The 26,457-nt window shown below is 36.6% G+C and overlaps 1 protein-coding gene across 8 annotated transcripts in view; it reads right to left on the reverse strand.

The window, feature by feature from the left end:
• Nucleotides 1-1,729: 1,729 nt before the first annotated feature.
• FAM184A (family with sequence similarity 184 member A) overlaps nt 1,730-26,457 on the reverse strand; it is a 58,237-nt gene continuing 33,509 nt past the window's right edge. For 2 of the 8 annotated variants that reach the window (XM_088522590.1, XM_088522611.1), the window contains exons 10-19: nt 24,483-24,524; nt 19,248-19,460; nt 18,109-18,262; nt 15,215-15,342; nt 12,059-12,243; nt 11,439-11,585; nt 8,662-8,779; nt 7,834-7,938; nt 3,774-3,973; nt 1,730-2,134 (exon numbers count right to left, since the gene is read on the reverse strand). In XM_088522590.1, the coding sequence (XP_088378716.1) occupies nt 2,053-2,134; nt 3,774-3,973; nt 7,834-7,938; nt 8,662-8,779; nt 11,439-11,585; nt 12,059-12,243; nt 15,215-15,342; nt 18,109-18,262; nt 19,248-19,460; nt 24,483-24,524 (1,374 nt within the window). In that variant the 3' untranslated portion in view covers nt 1,730-2,052. The remainder of the gene's footprint in view (nt 2,135-3,773; nt 3,974-7,833; nt 7,939-8,661; nt 8,780-11,438; nt 11,586-12,058; nt 12,244-15,214; nt 15,343-18,108; nt 18,263-19,247; nt 19,461-24,482; nt 24,525-26,457) is intronic. The other 6 variants (XM_088522599.1, XM_088522604.1, XM_088522619.1 and 3 more) reach the window with 6 other exon arrangements.

Consider the following 26,457-nt stretch of genomic DNA (forward strand, 5'->3'; position numbering starts at 1 on the left):
TTTTACAGAGTTCTCCGTGCTCCTAACAGAACCTCAGTTTTTGCTAGTGTATTTTCCATACAGGACTGCTTGGACACTACCGTGCCTGCTGACTGCCCAACATGGAGCGCAGCGGTTCCCGACCGCCGCCTCCCACGGGCAGCAACTTGTGTGTGAACCTCTGCTGTGAAAGCCTGCCAAAAACACCTATGCGAACAGGGAAACGGAATGCGAGCGTTTCTGACTCCTAACAGCCCTTTACAGCAAATAATTCTGTATGTAAAGATGTACAAATAAAGGAAGTAGAGGAAGGAGGAAAGCTGAGCCTTTTAAACAACTTGCAGAGCATGCAGGAAAAAAATACACGACACATTTCAGAACATTGTAACAAAATGATCTAGTGTATTTTATTTGGGTAACAGCCAAGAAATCTGTAATTTTGCCTAATATGGCTTTCTTCTAAAATTAAAAAGTTGCATATACCTACATTTGAGTCCGAGTACCGAAAAGCTGCTGTATACATCCTTAACTCAGGTCAGCATCACCAGAATACAGCTTTCAATGGAGTTTTCAAGCTGAATTACAAGATACAAGTTTTAAAATGTTCATTTAGAATATTTTATATTGTTTATATGAAAACATACAAATTTTTCATTTATACATATACTACATAGAAAATTCATTGCAATTAGCAAGTATCTTAATTTGGGTATTTACCTCTGTGCATATGGGAAAAAAGGATATAGTCAGGGCTTCAGAAGAAACAATAAAGTCCAATACCTTTGAATATGCCAACTTAAACATTATTTAAATAATAGCTCAAACAATTTTTGCTGCTTTTAAAAGATAAGAGATTCAGCTTAAAAATACATTCATAAAACAAAGAGACAATTTTCTCCCTGAGACTACCAGTGTGAGTTACTTTGTGGTAATCTTTGAATGAAAAAATATAAATATTAAAGACAGTAAGCTTTGTTTTTCTATATGCTGCCTCAAATTTCTGGAGTAACACTGGCATCATAAAAGGTGTAGACTGGAGAATCATGCTTGCTGGCCGAAAAAAGCAGGTGATTCATAGATTAGTTGCAGAAGAAGAAAAAACATCTTTAATATAGGCAACAGACTGTAAGATTTAATGAAAGATCTATATCTTGGAGTGTGTATAAATAGATACATTTTTGTTTTTGCATTTCAGGCATGAATTTTATCCAAAGCAGGACAGGAAGATCAAAAGCAGGAGTCTTGATTTACGCAGAGAATCTTAGCACGGTATCCAGATTTCCCAAGCATTTGCCTTTGTTGGTATTCATTAAATAAACACATAATTTATGAGAACAGCTTCTGGTTAAACTCAATGTTAAAACGTTAAGTTCTAGCTAGAGGGCAAAGATTGACGAGCAGTAGGTAAGGAACCAAAACCTCTCAATGAACGTTTGCCTTGTTGTTCGCTCTTGTCAAAACCGCTCAGCTCGAAGGGCCAGCAGCGACACTAGCCCTGATTTACTGCACATTCTTCCTTTTCATTATTGGAAAGAGGTCGATTGTTTAAAGTGCTACAAAGTAACAGAGTAGAATTGGGAAGGATTAAACTTATCCTGTCTTAATTGAGAGACAGAGAGAAATATTATATGCTTTTTTTTTTCCTTTTATAGTTTAAATCATATTTATAATAACCATGCAATTACGGTATTCTTTTTTTTAGGGGGGGGGGGGGGCGGGGAGAGAAGGGGAAGCCTTACCTGAAAACAAAGAAAACACATATTCATAGGAAAAAGGGGGAAAGCATTATGTTTGTTCTACCAAAATTTATTATGTAGTAATTACAAAGTTTAAAGATTCTTCCATTTTAAATAAAAATAATAGTTATAATTACGCACGTTATATAGTACCATGTCAAGTGATTCCAACAAATATCACGTGAAATACAGTGCATTTTCAAATCAGAAAGACAAATACTTTCTCATTCACAGTGTTGGACAAATTACAGGAAAGCTTGTTCACGGAAGGGTTTACTTAAGGTCATGCTCTTATAGAAAGTCCACGCCACGCTGTGCCACAAAAACACACGGTCTCTCAGAACGTGAAGTATCGGGCCAGCCACTCCTGGCGCTGCGCGTCCGGGGAAGCCTCCGGGGAAGCCTCACTCTGAGGAGGGCTAAATTCACAGAGAGAGAGAGAGAAATTTAACCCACAGCCACATAAAGAGCACGAAAGTTAAGGAGAGGAAGTCACAAAAGAAATCACACGGTCTATTCTCCACAGATTCATGATCCACGTGCCTTAAGCTATGGTTTAACGTCCCCCTGCACAACCTGTAAGCATCCACTCCATTGGAGAGCACCAGCAGCACAGACAGGCCACTTGGGAAGCCACATTACCAACCAGGTGGGCAAATAAAATTTTGGGGAAACATTATTTTAAAATCTCATCAACAACTATAAGTTTTGGAGGAGAATAAAAAGAGTTTTCTTGGAAAAGTGTGACTGTAGAAGGTCCTCTTTTAGCATCCTTTTCCTGTGGCAAAGTTCATTTTCAGAAATATGATGCAAGCATCATATTCTTAGGCATGTGCTCACAAGGACTGGTTGGCAACTGAACAAAAGTACACACTATTTTAATACTTTACAGTAACCACACAGAAATATCACCTGCATTGTTTCATGCACACATTTAAAATATGTTAATGTATCAGGAAAAAAGAAACTGGTGCACTGCAAACAAGATTCATTCCTCCTGCAGCACTCCCCAATTCTCAAGAAATAGATGAAATTTCAATCTCAAGACACAATTAAGCCCCCTTGTCAATAAAAATCAGTAATAAAATAATCCCTACTGTATTACTGGGTAATGCAGGGCATAAAACAATTTGCAATGGAAACTCTAGCACCACAGCGCCCAAGCTCATGCACATGCACGTTACAGGTATCTAAATACACTCATGCATGTCACATGCAAAGGAAAAATGAGCAATACTATATATTTTTAAAAAGATTGTTTGGTTGAAGTATATTATTCTTATGTATCTATTCGATATTCTACTACTTGTTTCCCTTTAAAATTAGCAGTTGCTATGTCCCCTTCACATCTAACCTACAATACCTACAAAACACAGAGCATAGCATTTCTTCGGGGAATTTAATATGTAGGCATATAAAGCCAAAATAGTTAAAATACTCTCTCAAAAATACCTTTTTTTTTTAAAAAAAAATGAATAATTCAATCCACTATACCAATCCCTGAGAGAATTAACTGAAAGTTTAATGTTGACTTCAATGACTGGAAGCTCAGCATTAAACCTCCAAGCATGCACATTTCTTGCTTCTGTGGTGAAGTTGTGCTTAGGAAACAATTTGATACGGGTGAGGAAAGGGGAAACACAGAACATTCAGGTAGCACAGAAAATAGTTTTCTTGCATAAAAAAACATTATCACACGGTGCTCAATAAAATAAGTTCCTGTGCTAGTATAAGTTCTTAAACGACAATCAGTAAATAGCACAAACATTTAAAACAATTGTTCATATAAGTAAACAATTGGAAGCACATGAATTAAGGCATCTGGAGAGGTTTTCAAAATTGAGTATTCAAGACAATTGAGAGAATACTTCACGTTTCAACAAGGTCTACAATAGAAAGGAATACTGTAAAGAGGTTACAGGTAGAGTGTAAATTTTAAAATTTCGTAATTGTATTTCAGAAAGGTTCGTAAACAAGTGGGATTCAGCTAAAAAAGAATGCAATTTTTTTCTGAATTAAGAAAAAGAAAAAAAAAAAGACTGGTGAGGCAGTGCTCACCTCCAAAACGTCTTGGGCTCTTTGGGTGGTATTGGCTGTGGAAGTGGTTTGCTGCTGTTGAACTCAATATCGTGGATGGGTGAGTTGGGAATGGGGTCCAGGCGGTTAGGATGTCCATTGCCCACTCCGCTAGACTCCAGAGCACTTAGATTGGGGACACTCACAAACCTGTTTGTCGATTTATCGTTCTTCTTCTTTTGCTGCATTGAAAACAACATACGTAAGGAAGGCTCCTTGCACCACGACAGAGGAGGGCATCTGCAGATTTAAAGTTCTGCTGCTGGTTGTTTTCATCTTTTGGATGGGGAGCAACTGAGACAGAGTGGGATATTTCTCTACTTGTATTTTAAGTGTTTGCTTTGATCTGCACTGAACAGCATAAACTTTCACAGACCAATCAAACAGCCAAGAAGGTGATTAAGTTAGGAACTATTTTAATAATCAATGAGTGTATAATCTTTAAAGATTTTCCAGTATAAAACCTTGCTCTACTCTGAGACATTGGAGATGGCAAATCTTCTACAAATTATCATTCAGTCTGTTAAACCTTTCATTTTTACTTAGATCCTTCCTTAGCATTAACGATTAATGACACAACTCTGCTGTCCAATATGTTTCATCTCATTACTTAAGTACATTTTGATAAGTGAAACACGGAACCTAGAAAGTCAAGTGCATTAAAGCACGGATGCCCTCCTAGTTAGCAAACGTTATGGCAGTACTCTTAAAAAAGAAAAAAAAAAAGGAAAAAAAAAAAGAAAAAAAGCACCTTATACCATAGTTCAGTTTCCTGCCTACAATAAAAAAGTCCAGACTTCTAGCTATATAGCTAACACTTCTAGACACCAGATGGCACAACTGAACTGCTTTTTTACTACTCTCCTACTGAGTGACTCAAAAACACTGAAGAATTATTCTGATATTACTGTTTTACTATCCATAATACATCACACAAAGGAATGGGTATTTATCCTCTCCACTGTCACAGATATTTTAGTGTGGATCCAACAATTCTTGAGTTCTTTAGTGGCTTTATTATGAACTGCCACATGTATTTTGTGACTTCTATTGAATATACCATGTACAATTATTATTTTTAAAAATCTCTATTATCGTCCTAATTTATTCCCATGAATCATATACGGAGTATATAATATATATTATACATTGAGTATATAATAAATAATATCCTTCAATTACGCATAAAATACCCTAAAAAAGCAACTAGAAAAAAAAGCCTAAAATACGTAAATTGTTTAAATCTGAAGATGAAAGGCAAGTGGAATCTCATGTTGTTTCTGCATCATTTCCAAGCAGAGCTGCACGTGCAAGAAGAGCTGTGGGCAGCGGCTCAGCAGTTCCGCACAGACCCAGGGCCCTCCGTTTGGCGCTCGCTGCCGCCGGCTGCTCAGGGCGGCTCCGCCAGCGCTGCCTCTGCACCTGCCTGGGCTTTGGGCAAGGGCAGCACAGAGCTACAACAGGAAGAGCCATCAGCTGCAGAGAGCTAAGCTAGGACCATCCCGCATGCTCTACTTCAAGCTGGAGAAGCTGAAGTAGCGCTGCAGTGGAACAACAGTTCAGTAGGAGTAACCAGATGTGTGGAGCACATCAGGCAATACACACTGTAATCAAAACGGGGTACTTCACAGGTGGCTTATTTCTGGAAAGTTATTTTCAGGCATTCTAAATTTTCCTGAATATATTATCCATATAAATGCTCAGAAAAACATTATAGTTTATATCTTATTCTATATAAAACTACCTGCTTCTGAAGAAGTTAAATCTGGAGAGGTAAGATTTTGTGTGTAGTTTCCATGAAATTCATGCCAAGTATTATGAAACGTGAGATCTAACAATATAATACTGAACGGATCCATTGCACAAGTTTGAGAAGCTCTTTTATATATACATATATATATACACACACATATACACATACCGCAATGGTTCTAATTATGTGCTAATATGCAAAGCCCGTAGTAACTCAACAGAAGTGGTTTTTTTTTCTTATTACAAAAAAAGCAAAAAGAACAAGGTTTTCACTTTCTTTGTGATTCATTTTCCAGTAACATAGATAACATTCTCCAGTACGCACTTTGACAAACTAAAGTAACAGAGTCCACAGTTCATGAAATGAGAGATCAAACATTTTGGCATACAAGACAGTATCAAAATCTTAACAATTCTAAGTGATAGAAGCATATGATTAAAATGAAAGAATTATCACTTTGGAAATCTGAGGCTAAAGTAATTCTCACAAATGCCTCAGGTTTCACACAGAACACAAGCTGATGCACTTGGCAGCTAAATTTCATAGTTTTAAAAATGACAGGTCTAAACAAACTTCCAAAATTTCAAAACTATCTATATCGCATAAAGACAGAGCAATCAAATTGTATGCAGCAGTCCTGATATTGTCTCTGCTGGGCCCAAGCTAAGCTTTTTATGCAGTTATCCATGCGGCACCAGCGATTGAGCTCCTGGAAAAATATAGAATACTGACTACTTACAGCAGAATTTGTGTATTCACATCTGACTGACATGAAACCGTAACAAGGCCTAGATAAATAAGTAACATGGCATGACCTGTTAAATAACTTAGCCAGATCTTCTTTTATACAGAGACCTGTTACTTGTTCAGATGTAAATGCCTACTTGCTAACCAAGCAACTGGATCCCAGACAGAATTACTGCAATGCCAAAGAACCCTGAACTATGCAAGGTTATATTGCTTTCTTTCATATGCCTGGATTCTTTTAAATTTACCCCCAACTTGTCTCTCTATCTGTGGCAGTTTGAGTATTTACAGATAATCTCTAAAATTGATGGAGATATGATCAATAAACCCAAGAGAGCGGGGCAGCAATTCAGCTCACCCAAAACTGGGCACCTGGCGGCCGCTCAGGTCAACCTGCTCTGAGCTTCACTGACTGCTCATTAGACTGCCCTTTACTGCACCCAGTGCTCACGTACCCAGTGCACAGGTGGGAACTGTCCCACACCCAGGCATGGACACTGCATCTCAAATGGGCATCCGCAGTGCCAGCTTCTCAAGTGCATAAAGGATGTTTGGAGTCCTCCAAGATCTGTTTAATTCCAAGTCATTGGGGGGCCCCTAATTGATGTTAATCTTGATACCTGAAGCTCTAGGTCATCTCAGCTGCTTACATTGTGCCCTTTGGGTTTCCCTTCTCAGCACCTTCCCACACTCCTCTGTCTCTGCTGTGGGAAAATCTCCTCCCTCTCCACGCAGGTGTAACAGACTCTGCACCACACGGCAGGGGACTCGCTCTTCCTGCTGAGGGGGAAAAGGGAATGGGATAAGGGGTCCCTCCACATGACTCTGCCTTCCTCGCGTACCAAGGCTCCTGGGCTGCCCTCCTGTGCAGGAGCCGCACGGCTGCTCTCCGGCCACGTGCACGAGGCTCCCACTCCGCGTCTGCGCTCCCACGGGACCCGCCGTGCAGCGAGGGCCGCGGCCTGCGCTCCCCTCCTGCCACCCGCGTGGGCCCCAGCTCGTTTGTCACTCCAGGCCTCCATTATCACTCCATCTGTCTCCAGCTCATTCCATGCCCTTCTCACATTCTTTTCTTTCCTCTTTTCCCCCCTTTTTTTTGTTTAGTGTTCCCTCTCTTTTTTTCTCCAATGGTCTTCCCTCCTAAGCACCACTTAAAAAAATAAAATTGCCCTCCCACTTTCCAAAATAACCAAGTAAAATGAGGAGAACAAAATAGTGCTTAGTCTTTACCATTCTCTTTTTATATGCCACTGCCCTGCCTTCTGTAGGCTTTCTTTCATTTTTCTACCTAGATTTTAGAGTTTTGTGTCATCCATGCCTAGCAAATTAGGGCAACAACATCAGTGGATCCCTGATGACAATAGAGACAAACACACCTACACAAAAAAGAGACAAATAATAAACTATGTTCCTTCTTTTGAACATTTCTTTAAATAAAAGTGATATATGTACACACAAACACACATATATATACTTCTTTTTATTATATTCTAAGTTAGATTTCTTTTTCTTCACTTTAGCATTGAAGTCCATGGAACATACCTTCACCAATGGATTAATAACACCAACATTAGGGCTTGCATTAAACACTTTGTTGTAGTTAGTCTCCCTGTTAACTAGTTCCAGTTGATAGAACTTTTTGTCCTCCTAAAAGAAGAGCAAATAGAAACTTCTTTTTATGCATTTTCAATTAGTGGCCAAACCTGTCTATAAAATTATTTGAAATAAATTTGACTATTTAAATGTTAAAGTCGTCTACATTTCTATCAACCATGTTTCATATTTATTTTATATGCTATTATATGGAAACACTAGATCATATCTATTTATGCAGTTCCATTGTATGTTCTACCCTTTTGAATGAGCATAGACTTCTGGATTATTGGCGAAGATTCAGTGTAGTTAATTTATAATCCTTAATCAACTTGAGTTTCCTAATTCCTACTTGGTTTTGAATAAGTTTCTGATCACACTAATCTGTCAGGCTGCTTGGGGGCTGAGTTGGGAAGCTCAGGGCATCAGGAAATTTGAAACCTCCCACAAGAGGCCACTTCTTATATGGTGTTCACACCTTGAGTCTTACTCCAGGATTGCAGACAGGATACGTCTGATGAAGGTCATACTGCAGTTATTTTAACTAATATTTTAACCTATGTTTGTAGTAATGTATTATGCTTGATTTTGCAAGAAAACCTCTGCATCTAATTAATTTTACTATTATGAGTCACTGAAAATCACCAGGCTAAAATGTGAGAGCATATGAAGATATGCTAGCAGAATTGGTACTTTAAATACATTTTAAACACACTGAATTAGATTAACATTTATATCTGCCAAGACACTAAACCAAGAGAGCATAAAAAGCCTTACAATCAATTTCTTTATGAGCTGGTCCCTCTCTGCAATTAGGTCTTTCAGCTCTGAGATAAGCTGCAAATCTTCTGGTCTTGATTCTCTGCTTTTATATTTTTCTTCCATTTCTTCTAAACTTTATAGGAAAGAAAAAATAGTCCTTTTAGCCTGACCCAGCATTAAGTAATGACAGAGTAAAGTCACATCTTTGATTAGTACAAAAGATATTTCAAGGAGTAAAAATAGAAACAACTTGCATTTCATCTCAAAGTAACATTTCTATGTTATTACACACTTTTACTTAAAATTTCAATAAAGACTGCAACTTTACTACAGAAAGCAGTAACCGGGGCAAATTTCTTAAACTTTAACATCCGTTCTGTATAAGCAGTTCCAGGGGTTAGGAAAAAAAGTGCCTCTTGGAAGTCTGACTAAAAGTGAGGCACTCAAAGTTAAAAAATATGGACAGTAGAGTTACAGATTATGTAGAGAACACGGATTCTTATGTATAATGCAGGGTCTACATTGTATTGTATTTAATATTAATGTAAATTTTGGAAAGCTGGCAGCTGAATTGCTGGGTAAGCAAAGCTGTATCATTTTATTTTAACGGATATCTACGCTGAATGAAGATGCATGTTTATGATACTGGAGAAATAGGACAGACAGACAAGGTTGGCACCATCTTCCTCAGCTCATGAGGAGCATAGTGAGCCACAGACATCCAAGAATAGTGAAGGCTAACATGTAGCTAATTCCGCTCCGCAAATCAACTTAGTACCATTAGGGATGGAAATAAAGGAATAAGCTGTAAAAGAAGAGCAATAAACACCCAGATATTAGAATATTGGGATTGGGAGGAAAGTAACAGTTGAGAAACACTTGAAATAATATGAGAATATTTGAAATGCTTGGTGAAAAGCATTAAAGGAGAGAACTGAAATAAGCCAATTAAGAGAGCAAATGCAGAAGCAACAGCACACACCTCCTTGTTGAATACTTGTCTACCATATGCAGCCTTTGGGTAGATTAGCATACTAAGTTTCGGAATAGGAAATTTAAAAAGCCTAGTTAAAAAAAAGAAAACAAAACAAAAACCAAAAAAACCACACGCTAAATCTAAGGTGCCTAATCAGATCAAACTTAATTCCATAAGACACTCTGAAGCAGACATAATATCTGATTTTAAAGAAGTATTTTCCCCTCAGAAGCAGCTGTGTAATTTTGACTTTGTGTTGCATTACAGAAAACAGTGCATGTTAAATTATTTATAACCTTCAAATAACATGTGCATGACTTGAGATTATATAATGTATTTATTTAAAACACTATGATTGCGAGTAACGTGACTGTTTTTATTTGCAGAAAAAAACATTTGACTCAGCAGAACATAAATATGCTCAGCTGGCTTAATTCTGTGCATACACTTTATGCTGGGTTAAGCTATTGTGTACAAATCCTCAGAGTGTAATACACAGTCATGCACAGCTGTCATTTTATTTTCAGACATTTCAAAAAGACAACATGTAATTTAAAGAATGTAGTTGCAGAACCTAATTAATGAGACCTCCTGTAAATTATTATGATGTAATTCTCCATTTCATAAAAGTTCACCAGGTCGTGTTTTAGGTAATGCAGAAATCATTAATATAGAAATCTTTGTCTAGAACACACTATTTTTCCAACTGCTATAAAGCAAGCGCAGAGAATGCACTGGGAGCGAGGCCACAGCACAGGGCACTATCTGTTTGCTGCCCCTGCGCCACTAGCAGGAGAGCTGCTTTCCTGCAGCTCCAGGCTGCGCAAGGACCGAGCATGGGAAGGAAACCCAGAGCACTTCAGGACACCCAAAACCAGCCTGGGGTAAAAGTTAGGGTGCACAGTTGCAGCACCTGCTTGTGGTGGCTGCCACAGGCCTGTTAGTCATACAAGCAGAACGCAGAGAACAGGAGATAGAACTCACTGGATGGCAAGTTACCACCAAGTTACTATGGCACAAGTGCATGCATGTGGATGAGTACAAAGGAGTAAGAGCTCCTGGTTTATACTTTTGGGTGCTCGTATTTTTAAGACAAAATAAGATGCTGTCCAGTGTTTTAAGTTCTAAGAGGACATTTGTGGTTTATTGTCCATTAAGAACTGACATTTACTGAGAAAGGTTATATATTATACTCCTGGATCCAATTCTTTTCTCTGTCACAAATGTTTTATGCTGACAATAAAAATCCCTTCTGTCAGGAAACACTGAGTGAGCTACAACATAAACAGAGGAAAGAAAGAAGTATCTGGAAGACAGAAATCAGTGGCTGAACATTACCACTACTGCACTTCTTTCTGCTGAGGAGTGGTCTAACCCCAGGTGACATTTTGACTTGGGCAGCGTGAATATTCAGCTATTTGTATGCTTGTAAAATTCATTTCTGATACATAAGAAAAGTTTAAGACTTTCAATAAGTAACGAATCAGAAAATGTCTGTACCACTCAACCCACTTGTTATAATCAGCCACTTTTATAATAGACACTATACTATCTATAAACTTATAAAAGAAACTTTTTTTATTGTTCTCAAAAAGTATAAGTTGTTTGAGAAAAAAATGAAATCCATAATAATCTATCCTGAAGCTTTCAGGAGGTATGTTGTCCAAAGAATGCAAGATTCGGCCCCATATTTGAGGGCATATTTTCTGCATATCTATATCTCTGCAATAGCTTTGATAACTTGTGGACACCGGAGTAAGCTATTGTTCACTGAAACGCAGCTACATATGAACTTTTTTTATGCAATAAAACTTACGAAATTTGCAAAGCTGAATTAATTTCCTTGAGCAGCTCTTGGGTCTTATTAAAATCTGCCAGCATGCTTTGTTTCTCTCTGATGTGATCTGCTGTCAAGACATCCAGCTCTTTCTCATGTTTCTTGCTTAAATCTTGCTCATGCATCCTGTTTAATTCATTTTTGTTGAGAAAAGAGTTATTCTAAAATCAGACTGTTTGTTCATCATGATTTTTTGCTAGGCTTTTAATGACTTTTACACAATACCAGACAACACAGAAAGGGATTTCCAAATCATCGAAACCTACTACTTACTGTCCTCTCTGTTCTTCTAGCTTATTTCACGGGAAACACACATCTCCTTTAATGCTTTTTAAAATAAAGAAACATCATGAATTTTTAAAAAACACTTGAGAGGACTGTAACTAAAATGAGCCAAAATATGTTACTGAAATGCAGCTTAACTGTATTGTAACATTCGCTAAGTTTACTAGTAATGGACATTGCTTTTTCTAAAGAAGATTATGCAGTATATGACACCATTTGACTAAAAGCTTAAATTGAAAGCCACAAATGGTAAAACATCTTAAGAAAAGCAATACCTGACAGAATATTTAAGCTTCAAGTAAATAAAATCATACCTGATCTGTTGGTTGGATTCACTGCGTATTCTAAGAACTTCTTTCCCTTTAAACTCTAGTTCCTTGGTGAGGGCACTTATATTCTCATGAAGATGCAGAATCTCTTTATCCAGTTCAGCTATATGATGGTCTCGGTGTCTGAGTTCATCTTGCAGATCTGATATTCGACATAAAAATTCTTTCTCCTATGATATAAGTAGCAGCAGCAAAAAATACTTTAATAAAGTTCTCTCTCGGAAGCACAGCACTCGCTTCGGGAAGATGGTAACTGAGTAGAGTTGTCTATTCATTGGACACTTTTTTTTCAGCTTTTGGATGCAGATATGAATTATAATTAAAACTGAGAGACTTTGTTTTTTTACTGTGTAGAAAAACAAATAACGAAGAAATCAAAGCAATGTAACAAATTTAATTGGTGAGAGAAGATAAAAGGTATCACTGTGTGCAAGGCAAAAAGGAGTGTTTAAGGAACTACATAGACTTTTATAGGAAACAACAATCCTTCATTCACTGGATATACTTCATTCTGTACAGTAAACTGGACACGTCTTACAAAGGGAAATTATCTGTACAGTACTACAACAATTTGAGTGCTCTCCCTTTTCCACATAGATAGTATTTTGGTAGTTTTTGCAGTAATTCTGACAGTTTAATTGAAGGAGAGGCAACACCCAGCCCCACTTCTGTCCTCATGGAGCTGATGTTGACAACTACTAGACAGGTTTTAATCAGATTGAAGAAAAAAAAGTATTGACTTGGGAATGGGTGTTGAAATGCTAGAATCAGCAACCTAACTGTTCATGTTAAGTTCATATTGCACAGTGGTGCTAACTCTGTAGTGTTTTTACTGCAAAATACATGTCTAATCTAGTACTAGTGGATTTCGCTCTGGAGCCCCAGCAGCTATATTTATAGCCAGTCTTCCATTTTCCTGGTTCCTCTTGTGTCAAGAGTCATCTTCATGGGTTACTCCAGGAAATGAACATTTAAGTACATATCTTAAGTCCTTGAGGAAACATGCAAGGATTTTAGCAAACTAGCATTTCTAGAAAAAGATTTATTGGCAACTAAGCATCAGACAAACAAGATCAACTGAAGACCAATTTGGAATGTTGACTGGTAGTTTGTTCACCAGAGTTTTTGATTTGGCCATAGTGAAAAGCTGCATATGGGAGAATGGAGATGGGGGCCTACACAGGGGAGTCTGCAAAAGTTTTCAGTCTAGAAATGGCCTTGTTATATCATAGCTTGGTGACTGACCATAAAAAAGTGAAAAAAACAAGTGAAAGAACATCAACAACAACAACAAAGTGAAAAACACCTTATGATATGAGGAAACAAAAGGACAGTCATAGTTAGATGAAAAAGCATAAGATCTGTGCACTGCTCCAACACACACAGTGATTCAAAGGTCTTATCTCATACATCTATAAGTACATATATATATGTATATCTACATATGCTGATACGTGTCCATCTAAGCAAGATACTTATGTGTAGTTTCTTTTTTTTTTTCTTTTTTTTAATCTGTTGGTACAAAATAGCATTTAAAATGTCCTTTGTTTTATGTATGCTTTTAATTTATATTGTATTTATAATGTATCCAATAAATCAATCATTTGTTCTACATTAGAATTTCTAATGTGCTTAACATCTGGGAGATTATTCATCCCGATTCATTTATGCACCCATGGGAAGCTATTCTGGAAACCATCTGGATCTCATCCTAATGATTTTGATGATTCTGCTTGTTTTAGAAAAAGTCTGTGATAAAATTAACTACTTTCATTTTTTCAGGGTTCTCCATTCCCATCCATTCAACCTTTACAGTTCCACAATAAATCACCATGTCGTTTGCACAGATAGACAAGTGATAGACCTTTCAAAGTAGTTTTATGTAAAATTGTGTGGTTTTCACCCTTCGTGCATCCAGGAAATACAAATATATCCTAAGGTATATCCTTACAGCACAATCCTATAAATAGTACTTTAGCTCTGCTTCTCTACACAAAAACTACATCAAGGTTCTAAGAAAATGCAGTCATATTCATATGGAAAAGTTATATTCACATATTTAAGAATTTTAAAAATTAGCAAATATAATCATCCTTTTATGATATTTCTCTCTACTTCAACTTTGGTGATGAAGTATTCTAATACAGGAAAACAGTTAATTGTTGATTTGCTGCATAACTAAAGTATACAGCATATAACTAAAACAGAAGCTGGGCAGCCCACTGTGCTAAGCTGGCATTTTGCAGGATCCAACCCTTGGTTGTGCACTTTAATCTTTGTTTCTAACGTATCTGGATGGCTTGCTCTAGGCTTAACAAAATATGGCTACATTTTATGAAGTCCTGCATGTTTTCTTTCACTGCTGCTCTTTGCCTCTAGTGCTCATGCCTGTAAATTGGCATGGAAGGGAAAAAGGAAGGGATCACCTTTTATCGTGTAACTTTTTGTGTACTTGAAGGCTATATATTCATCTAGCAATATATTTCTAAAGGCATTACACCTCTCTGGTACCAGACTATTTGTAAAGCAATTCTGAAAAGCCTCTTCTATATCCAACAGAGAAATAATTTTCTGGTTCTCTTATTTTCACGAGTGTGGCTTTCATTCAATAGAACTGAAGCTTTAAATGTTTAGATAGTACTTGAAAAACTGATTCTGCATAAAGTGAAAGGTAAGAGGAAAGAATCAGTTTGCTTCTGAGCAAAGGTAGTCCAGGTTGCCCTGGGTTATAAGCAGCCATTTGCTTTTAAGAAACCACTTCTTAACCAAACCAACTGTCTTTGGACTGAAACCTTTTTTATTCTTTTAAGTCTTATTAGCAGCTGAGAAGTGGCAGAATCCTGCGAGAAATGGCACTTCCCTCCCAAGGAAACCAGCATGCTCCAAGATGCCTGGGCAATCCTGAGAGGCAACTGCCCTAACCAGGAATATTTTGTAAGTCTCCTAGAGAAGTTTGCTGAAGGAAGAAAAAGCTAAGGCAGCAAGTTTACCTAACGGGTAAGCGTGCAGAACCTACTGGTGCTGCCTGACTCTGAAGGATTAAATTCCTCCCTGCATATTCATAAGTTTTTGCCTCCGAGCTAACAGAATCCCAATGCCGATAATGCATTTTTGCAGTAAGTTACCAGTAAAGCCTCATACCTGTCGTCTGCCAAGTTCTATGCTTCTCTCCAGTTCCAGCTTGGCAGCTACCAGCTCTTGCTGGTGATTGTGCCTCAGCTGGTCGATTGCTGCCGCATGCTGGTGGTTCAGCTCCGAGCGCAGGGAAGCTAGTTACCGAGGATAAAATAAGAAGTTTATTTTGCAAATGTTTTAGTCGACTGTAACAGACCAGCTCCTTCATGTACGGCTGCTCACCTGACACCAACACACCAACACACTGTTTATGACAGCCATGTGTTAAATTTCGGTTCAATAGGTTGTATTTACTGCACGTCTGTAGCCACACTATTGAGAAAGTCAGATGTGTTCCACGTTGAAATAGAAATTAGAATAAAACTCAGAATAATGGCTTCTGCATTCCTGCTCCAAAAACATGCTCTATTTTGTGAAAATATTTATGGCTAGATTTGAAAATAGAACTTAGTTTTCCGAGTACCTATACTTGACTGCATTATTCAAGCTCAGTTACTTAGGCATAGGCAACAGAACAAGCATGCAATTTCATTTCTGCGAATGTGTTATTTATGTGCATATTCAACCATCTATACATCTGACATTAGAACTTGAAAAAGCATCTGCAAAAGCATACCAGTGAGGACCCTTTAAAGAACAAGTCTCTAATTGCAATCTATACTGAATTCTTACTTGTGTCAGTTTGTTTCTCCATTATTCTAATAAAAATTTCACAACTACACTACATAGGTAACCTCAGTCTTTAGTACATCTGTTCTCTTGAAAATAGTTAAGGTAGGGAATGCCTTATCTGTATTCCCATTTTACAAAAGGGGAAAGAAGGAAACCACAGGTGAAGTGAACCTCCCTTAGAAGCCTGTTGCAGTAAGGGGGTTCCAGCTGATCTCTTGAGCTTACATGAAGACCTTACTCAACAGATTATTCTTCTTCCTTTGAACTATAGGACACTTTCTCCTCATATTTAGCATTTCAGTTTTAGGTAAAAAATAACAAATAAGTAACAATATGTTGGCTGAGTTTTATAATAAGTTCATCATTATAAAGACCTTTTCTCCATTTTTGATTTTATTAGCTCTGACACTGACATTCAATATACCAAATTATTAAATACTACTGCATTAAAATTTTCCTAAATCTTCTGTCGATTACTCTCACACTACATATTAATTGTTATTAATTTATATTTTTCATATAATTCATGATTCTGGAATATTTTCTTACACTTCTATTAAATAAACTGCTCTCCACTTCTTTTTATACCTTTAGTGGTCTTGTTCAGTAAGTCTTGTTATTTAAATATTCACTGTCATAGGTTAAGCAGGTGAAAGATATTTAGATTTTTTTTCTGGATCCTTTACTATAACGATATCCTTGCCTAGATGCATGCTAAACTTTTACTGATGATCACAAGCAAGGATGAAATATTACTTTCCAGCTGCAGCACTTGCCTCTCTAATTATGAGTTGTTCTGCTTTTGAGGAAAACAGTTTGTGTTATCTTCCTCTGTACTATATGTAATCTGGACATAATCCTCAACTCAAGCTTCTCAATCAATGGACATACTGATTTTGTTGCTAAGCTGCATGTCAGATGCATTTTTAAAACATTTTGAGAGTCTCTGCTTACTTAAAAGATGATCCAACTCTAGTGCTTTATTTCGGTTCTTTCCCCCATTTATTTTCTATAAAGATATCTTTGCTGGTGTCAGCTCATTCCATATTAACCACACTCTGTCAGGGTTTGCTAGACTTTCTCTAAAAGGCATTGGTTTTAGTTGGCTCCGAAAAAAAAATCCCCAAAGGAATACAGTTACCAGCAGAGTATCAAAGCTGGAGTTAAGAAGAATTTGGACTGAAGCTGCTTTTATGTAGCTTGCAATTCAAATTTGAATTTTTAAACTGTAATTTTTCTATGCACCTAAACAAATTGCCAAGTCAGAAGCACACGAATAATTCAAAGACATGCAGGAGGCACTCAAACTGCACTAAAAATCCTGCATGGGCCTGATACACCAGACATCTTAGGTCACCAACAATTTTCAACCCAAGAAATTCCCAAATCAGGAGTTTATCTTAGCTTCCAAGCATTTTATTTTTTTTTCCCACAAGCTTGTCTAGATTAAACTTGTGTAACTATAGGATCTTTCATCTTTTTATGGTGGAAAGACTGAGCTAATCAAAGTGGAAAAGATGCTGAGTGAATCGAGAGAATTAAGGGAAGAGAGACAACGTCTCCTGACAGGACTGAAATTTTTATTCTGATGTGCACTTTACAGGATGTGCATGCATTCCTCAAGAGGAGGAATGTTCCCTAACCACAAAGAAAGCCACAGCATTTGCAGTGCTAACCACTTGATATACAGCATACATGAAGAAAGCAGTGGTTAAAAGTTACGCAATTAGTAATTGTGCTTCCTGACTCTCTGCTGTGGAGGAGAGACTATTAGGGCTCACACTTCTAAAAAAGCACTGTATGTATACAGCTGAACAACTACTCAGTTGTTCTATTTCTGTCCCTTTCTGAAATATTCTCCATCATTAAAATTTCGTCACTTATTCATCCTGCAAAAACTTAAGGTTAGATTTTCAAAAGCAATCCATTTTGACTTCTCTGGTAGAGCTTCTACTGATTATAACAGGAACAATTAGGTCCAATTTGGATGCTTTTGAGATGCAGTGTTTTAGCCGTTTCAGTTACTGTCTGCATTTATATTACCCTATTTATTTTCCATTTATTTTTCATTTACAGTTCTGTGCTGTTTGGGGAAAATGCAGTAAGTTTTTGTGTGTGCATGCAATGTACAGATATATTCATGCTTGTGTGGGTGTGTGTGCACGCAATATTTCTATGACTAAGAAATAATGCTTTCAAATCTATTAGTAGATTTGGAAACGGCATACCTAACATAGCTTTTCCTTCATCCTCCAGCTCAAATCGAAGAGTCTGAAGTTCCTGTTCCATTTCTAATTTGAAACCTTCCATGGCTTGTTTATGTGTTTCTTTTAGTGCCTGAAGTTCTTCTGAATGCTTTTGTTGTAAACGCTCTTCTAACTCCTATAAAATCCAAATGGAGATTAATTATATACCAGTTAAAGGAATTTATAAAATATTGAACAATAATTCAGCTGGCAACAAAAATTAGGCACTAGCATACTCTAGAAATCATTAAAAATGCATTTATGTTGCTCACATTTGCTTCACTCACTATGTTATCACACTACTGTATTTTTTCTTCTCCATGGCTGGTGGTTATCATAATAACCTGAGTACAAAAAAAGTAGGACTGTGTTCTGCTCCCAACTGGAAACAGGGAAAAGATGAACAAAAACATCTATGGCTACGTTTAGCCATAGTAACTAAACAAGAGCAGATCCACAGAGGGGCCTAGTGTTTACTACAAACATTAGGAGGGGGTTACTGTCTATTCAAGTACACTAAGCTTAATGCTACTGGAGAACATCATATGATTCCATTTCACACAGAACAAATCCACCTTGTGTGCCCCAAGACCACCTTGTGATGTGACCTAAAGTACAACCAAGGCACAGTAAGTGGGTACAGCTGGGACACTCATTTCAAAAGTCAACTCTCAATGTGAGCTAAAAGTCTAATGACACAAACCCTATGAAGTATCACGCACTCTCAGAATTCCTATTTCAAAGTAATTCAAATATTGGGAAATACAAGAAATTAGATAAATATAATAAAAATACAAAGAAACCTATTCCACAACAATCTTGGAACTGATGGTATAGGTAACAATCTCAAGCTAGTGTAAAGATATGTGTGTTGACAATCATTATACAAATAAACACAAAATAAGAGTAGGAAGCAAGATGCTAGTTAATGCCAGTATTAGAGATGACTTTCAATATAACTTAAATCTATTTAACTGAATAACAACATCATTAAAAATACATTATTTGAAAAGGAAATGTAACAGTTGTGTAAATACTTTTCTTCACTAGCTTTCACTGTGTACATAATGCCTACACTTGTGACATTCTCTACAGAATTGGGATTATGCCTGTGAACATACCTTTTGCTCTTGTTCTTTTGTTTCCTCCATATTCTGAAACGCAAGGATGTGGGCTTCTTGGAGAGATTTGTGTCTTTGCTGATGCTCTTCTTCTAATTCCTGAATCTCCTGAGTCAGCCTCTGTCGTTCCTGACTGAACTGGGCTTGTAGCTGTTGCAGAGAGCTCTGAGACTGGGAAAGCTGCATCTCTAGATTCTGCTTCAACAGTGAGATCTAGCCCACAGAACAGTAAATATCAATTAGTCATTAACACCAACTCTGAAAAAAATACTCAGAAGAAAACATTTGAAATTTTAAATTCAGCATATTAATTAATAAAGGGCCAACCAATGTTGTCCATCTACCGAATTGGTTTTTAATATTTTAATCTTAGGGATACAGTCATTACATGGGAATAATTTTGCAAGTGTTCTTGTATCTGTAAGTTCCTATTACTACCACTAACATAGTTGATATTTCATGGCCAAACTAAATTATCAAAATTTACTTCTACTTTTTAGATATTTTTATCCAAAATAAAAATGACACTATCAAGGGCTAAGTTCAAACATTTGATTTGCTAAACTAAAACTAAATAAACTATTAATCAGGGGAAGATTGTGTCAGTTTTGTACAGAGAAACCTGCACTTATTAAGGGAGGTAGAAAAATTCTCCAGACTAAATGTTGCAGGCTAGCTCTTGATATGTTAGAGACCTTTCCTACTGGTAGCTGTCTGCTTTAAAAAAAAGAATATCAAAACATTTTATATCATAAATCAAATATTACACTTTATGAAACCTTTTTTGTTAGCTCATGGCAGTGTTTTATGTACTTTCATTTAACACCAAAGACTTTCCAGTCACATGTCTCATTTTCTTAGGACTGCTTGATATTAGCAGTGACGCTTACAGTTTAACAAATATTTTAATATAATAGAGTACACTGTACTCCTTGAAAGAGTTCCATTTTCTTTTTAGTACAACTAATGTTATATTCTTTTTCCCCACATCAGATAGCATCTTTTCAGACAGAAGATACTAAGCATGCATTCCCTGTAGAGCCAAATAAAAAAGAGATACCTTCCAACTCTGGAAATAAGATTTTAACAACAACAACAAAAGTTTTCTGCTACAGTGACTCACAAAAAGGAAAAATAACATTGTCATGGAACAAAGTATTTGAATCAGAAAGAGTATTTTTTTAAGTCTCAGAATATTATATACAATTGAATCAAAAGAAAGTTTGATAGTGTCATTTGATTTAGTGTATCTTACAATTAATTATGACAAATTAGTAAAGACATTTTGCATCAGTATATTGAATTATAAAACATTACATCCCACCACTTAACAAAAAAAAAAAAAACAGCAGCAGCATATCAAGGACAACTTGCAGCACGAACATTACTGTTGAACATATTTTTTCAGAAGGCCACAGCTTAAGCAGTTTTGAAAGGAAAAAAGCTACATTTAAAGTAAAATTAGCATTAAAAGAAAACCAAAATAAAAGCAAATTAAGTTAAATGAAATGACCATGGCCCACTGCACTTCCAAGTCCCTGGTTTAGGTGTGCATACATATATTGCATATATAGGTGTGCATATATATATTATGAATATATGGTGTGCATATATATATTATTGCATACCTATACACTACCTTCTAAACACAGTACAACAGCAGCACCTTACTTCAAGGACCTTTGAAGGAGATTAAACTATAACTGAAGGATTATAGTGAAGACTTGTGCTATATTCTACGATCTGAACAATACATGGAAAACCTTTTACTGAGTACATTTAATATTGATGTCACATACAAATTGTACAATGTCAGACCAAAGTATGTTTAATGTAGCACTCTGCCTCCAGAAATGGCCAACACTACCCAACACGGATGGCAACTCTAAAGCCTACCAACACCCTGCAACTATACCGGAAGAGATAATTTTGGAAGAAAATCATGGAACAAAAATCCACTATATACTATCACTGTCGGGTATCACTGAACTTTTATCACGTGCAATGTCCTATGTTGATTCCCACAGCTTCTAATGGACTAATCAGGAGTTTCCTTTTCATTCACCCCATTCTACTCACATATTTGGAGATTTCCACCATATCTCATCTTATTCTTCCAAATTGTCCATTGTCGGCCTACTGCATCACTCTTCGTATGGAAGTAATTTCATATCTATCTTCCGCCTTTCCTACCTTTTTCCTCTTTTCTCCTATTTTCTTTTAAAGATTGGAAGATCCGAATTGTGTACAGTATTCAAGATGACAGTAAATTGTGGCTTTACATAGAGCCATGGTTTCAGGTATTATGTTCTCCATTCCTGTTATTTATTCCTAACGTGTTTTTTGCTTTTGTGACCATTACTGAGCACTGAGTCATGTTTCCATGGAATTATAATTACAGTCCCCAAAACTAATCTCTTTAATTGTAATATTCAAGTTAAGGCCTGTCATTTATATACATAGTTAGATTTGTAGATTTGTTTTCCCTGTGGATCACTTTATATTTATCTACACTGAATTTCATCTGACATTTTATTGCCAAGGTTTTAAGCACCTCTCCACAGTTCCTCAGCCAACCTTTGTCCTTCCTACCCTGACTATCTTCATATAAATTTCACTCTTTTCCATTTTACTTATTCGCAAACAACCTCCAAAAACATTTGTTGCACACCAGTAGACCTCCACTGTTGATCTACCATGTTCACTGCGACAAGACTGTACATAACTCCTATCCTTCAACCAGTTGCTTATCTATGAAGAAATCCTTCTCCTATATCATGGAGTTGTTTCCTCCAAAGTTTCCGAAGGATGACTTTGGCAAAAGTCTTTTAGAAAACAAACAGATCATATCAACTGCATCAGCCTTACCCAGACTTTTACTGACCTGTTCAATAGAATTACAGTTAATTCCAAGACAGGGGTTCCCTTCTCAAAATCTATGTTAAGTCTTCCTAAACAGATCACGGTGCCCACAAATTCTGTCTTTATTAGAGTTTCTTGAAAAGACATTTGGCTTACAGGCTTGTCATTCCTCAGATCTTCTTTGGAGCCCTTATAGAGACTGTCATCCTATTTGCCCACTCATCAATCCTTATGAAACAGTGCAGATAAAAGTGAGTAACTACTAACTGGTGTTTGTGTTCAAAAGGATCTTCTAAATGAATTTCGTGAGTGAATAAACAAGTACCGACTACTTTTTGTGGCTCACTTTTTCAGCTTGTTCCATATCATCATTTACATTCTCTCTAAATTTCACGGGAACACAATGGATACAATAAAGGGTTCCAGTGTGGTAAATGCTCCTTTTTGGGGTATTCAGACAGACCATCAGTCTCAAAGTATTCAGACAGGCCAATAACATATCCATATACTGTACTCTTCCTCCTCAGTCCTGGAATTTCAAGCCATTGATGAGGTCAGTTTGCAGCACACCACTGCCAGCATGACCAACCCTGTACTTCCATGTATAGTTTGTAATTTGGTATTACACTGTGTTTATTCATTGTCCTTCTATAAACTCACCTATGATCCCCTCTCATTCCCATCTACTGTTATGCACCTTGCATTCACAGTTGGGCCCTTGGCTCTTTCTCCAGATTTTTGTAACCTTGTACCTTGGTAAGTCCATTTCATCTGTAAGCCTTGCCTTACTCTTCACTTCCTTTTTCTCTGTCTCACTGCAGAGAAAAACAACAAAAAACTAACCAAACTACCAGAAACAATTACAACAGCCACCAAAAAAGACCCATCAGACTCTGCTTGGAGTTCCCTTTTCTTCCTAACACTATTTGTGGTATCACATGAAAGTATAGCTAACACAACCTTACGAGATTAGTCCAGTTCTTTGCGTTAGGTCAGACCAATTACAAATTATGGCTTAAAAACTCCAGTGAAGGAAACTGCACAACTTCCACCAACATCCAATTCTTCCTCTCCGCTGAGGGAGGACCTGTGACAAAGACACCAAGACTGGATAAATGTTCTCTCCACTCTCTCTGGCCCCTTACGCTTCCCGCCCTTGTTCTGTCTCTCCCACCTCCATGAGTGGTAACAGCTCCAGAGAAAACCCTGCTCAGTTCCTGCAGAGCCTCTTTCATGATAATATTCAAACAGAATTGAATACAGTTTGGTATCTTGGCCAAATTCACATGGATTTATGAAGATGACAAAAGAGTGTATTTTTTTGCTTGAGGTTAAATCTCATCCTCATTTAAGTTCTTGTTCCAAATCCTAATTATTCTCCTTGTATCATTTGTAAACATTTTTTTTAGTATGGAAAAAACAATTATCTTTTAATATAACTCCTGAAACATAGGAAACATTTTATCTAAGGATCTTTTTATAAGTCTGACATCTAGCCAGGCATCTTAGAAGATGACAAAAGCTCAGGAATACCCTTCTCAAGAGCAGCTCACACTGCCACCAGATTAAAGTGACTGGAGAAAAACAAACAAACAAAAAACCCCACAGCCTGTAATAAGGCAATCTCTGGAAAGATCCAGCTACATTGCAGGCACGGCATGATGAGGTTTCAGAGACTTCAACAATGAAGTCAGACATCTAATCTCCCATTCTAACATGGATTTTTTTTTTGCTGAAAGTAAATCATGTATAAGAAAATGACGAAGTTATTATTAAAGGGATAACAAAATTTTAGAATTAATTTGATGATTCCACATTTATATTCATACTCTTAAGAGGATATTTTTGAAAATATTAGTGCCTCCCTTGGCATGTCTTTAGAGCTTCTCAATACTCCTATATTGAGGACTTAAGAGAAAACACCTATCTCTGAACACTAACCTCTGAAACTCCATTACTCCTATCTAAGGTTTTCAGCAGATTAATAATTTTTAAAAATACTAATATTGGAATATTTCATCTACAATTATGACTTGCACTGCAAAACTGCAAATTATAATACAGCATCAGTCTCATGCTTTGTAGAAAGCTCTACAATACACATTTGCAATGCCCAAAAGCTTGCTTAAAGGATGACAAAAATGCTGTTTATGTTATGACATGTATGTTAGTGCTTGATGTCCAGTGATACATACAGCTACACAGATGAATGGATGCAGTACAAAAGCTTTGAAGAAATAGCAGCAAACATGTTCTCTTGAATATTATCACATATTTGATTTTATAGGCTAAAGCTTTAAAGCGGTATTAGAGGGTACGCAAATTTAGTAGTGCAAACATGCCCTTTACAAGCTGTAAGTGCAAATCACTTACATTGCTGATAGATTTATGCAAAGCTTCACCGAGACAGTGCCGCTATGAAGAAAAGATCACAGGAATAAAGGGAAACATTCAGAAATCGACTAAGTAAGAGAAAAAGGGATAAGGAAGGGAGAGTAAAACATAGAATATTAATTATAATTTGATCAGGGTAAAAAAAGTTGAAGACTATCTGGATAACATGTTAAATGAATACTTTGCTTTGACTTAGCATATAAACTTCCAAACACAGAACAGAATGAGGCATTTCCTTGTGTTATATTTTGAAAGTACAGGATAGCAGTATCATTCCAAAGCAACATTATATTACAATCAAACATTTGTAAAATTATCCACCTGGTTTCTCCTCGCCATCATGGTAAAAAATTTTGTGGAAAAGTCATCGAGTACACCAATCTGCATTACTATTACAAAAGCCATACATTAAAAAAGTTAATGATCAGCTGTGTTTCTGAAATAGCCCAAGCATATTAAACACAACATATTAAAGATCAGATATCACTGCTAAAAAAAAAAAAAAGAGATCAAGTTTAGATGCAAATGAAGTAAAATTTATATTAAAATACTTTATTTTTCTAAGATTTCAGAATGAGAAGTGAACATAAGTCTTTCTGCAATTATCGACCAAAAAACGGGTATTGTACCACCTTGTACTGCTGTTGATTGTTAATGAAAATCAAAAATAAAAACAAATTGCCAAGTAGATACCTTATATGAAGTACTACTGACCATATGTAAAATTCATACGGCTAGACAGATAAAGGTGCACAGAGTCATCAGAAATGAAGTCAGAGCAATTTAAAATCCAGCATGACCAATTTCTGCTCTTGAAATGCATGACCAATTCCCACTTTTGGGACACATTAGTCAAGAAGATGGCTTTCTCAGGGAGACAGCAGATATTTTTATACTAGCTTGGAAGACTTCACCCAGGAATATTTAAGATGATAGTTTGTTAAAATCTTACAAGAAGAAAACAGTATTCCTCCTTTTGAATTTATGGAGTGATTAACATAAAAAATAGTGGAAAATCACAAATTATCTTATTAAATTTGGAATTCAAATTAACTTTGTAAAAGAGTCAACAAGCAACATGTTTGTACTCATGAGAGTAACAAACACCAGGAGGTACCATACTGCAGCAAAGAACAGGCTAGCACATTAACAGCTCTAATTTCTATATCCCATTTTGCCAATGCCAACCTGAGTTAAGTCCTGTGATTCCTTCCCCATCTGTCTTGTTTTATGGATGTTGGAAGAGAGCTTGAACGCTCTCAATAAATAAGCTTCTAGAATGGCTGGGATTTAATATTGACTGATATATTTAGGCACTACTGCAGTATGAGAAACAAATATTTATCAGCTGTATATAAATTGACAATATCTAGAGATGTTAGTAACATCTAGTTAACAGTATTCTGACTGATAAAACAAAGATGGGCTAACCCTTAATATATGTGATTCCACTAAGTTTAAAGGCTTTCCACAGATACCAAAAACAGATGGAACGTATACGATGTTTTGATTAAGGCTCTGGACTAAAACTATGCAATAAAGTTCAATTTTTAGACTTGTCACAGATTGCTTATGCTACTTGACTCAAAGCAAATTTTCTGCAGCGCACACTTTCTGACTGCGAAGTGAGAATTGTAATTACCTTCTGGAAAAAAAAAAAATTAACTCTGAGATGCTCATATATTTCAGTGATGAAAATACGACTAACATACACCCTCAAAGTCATTTTTTTTTTTTTTTAATAGAGTTGGGCTTATAGAGTCAACACTCTTAGGTGCTCAGGCACAAAAACTGAGCATACAGTTAATGTAGTTCATTGATTTTTAACATTTCAAAAACACATGTAGTTTATAAATCTAGAAGTCCCAGTACCGCACCCCCATTCAAACACATTTAATTACAAGATAGTTAGCCAAACACTAGTGCTTGAAAAAGAATGGAAAAGATACTACAG

This window comes from Tinamus guttatus, unplaced genomic scaffold, assembly GCF_059628265.1.
Source record: "Tinamus guttatus ecotype Peru unplaced genomic scaffold, ASM5962826v1 Tinamus_guttatus_pri_ptg000010l, whole genome shotgun sequence".
Classification (NCBI taxonomy): domain Eukaryota; kingdom Metazoa; phylum Chordata; class Aves; order Tinamiformes; family Tinamidae; genus Tinamus; species Tinamus guttatus.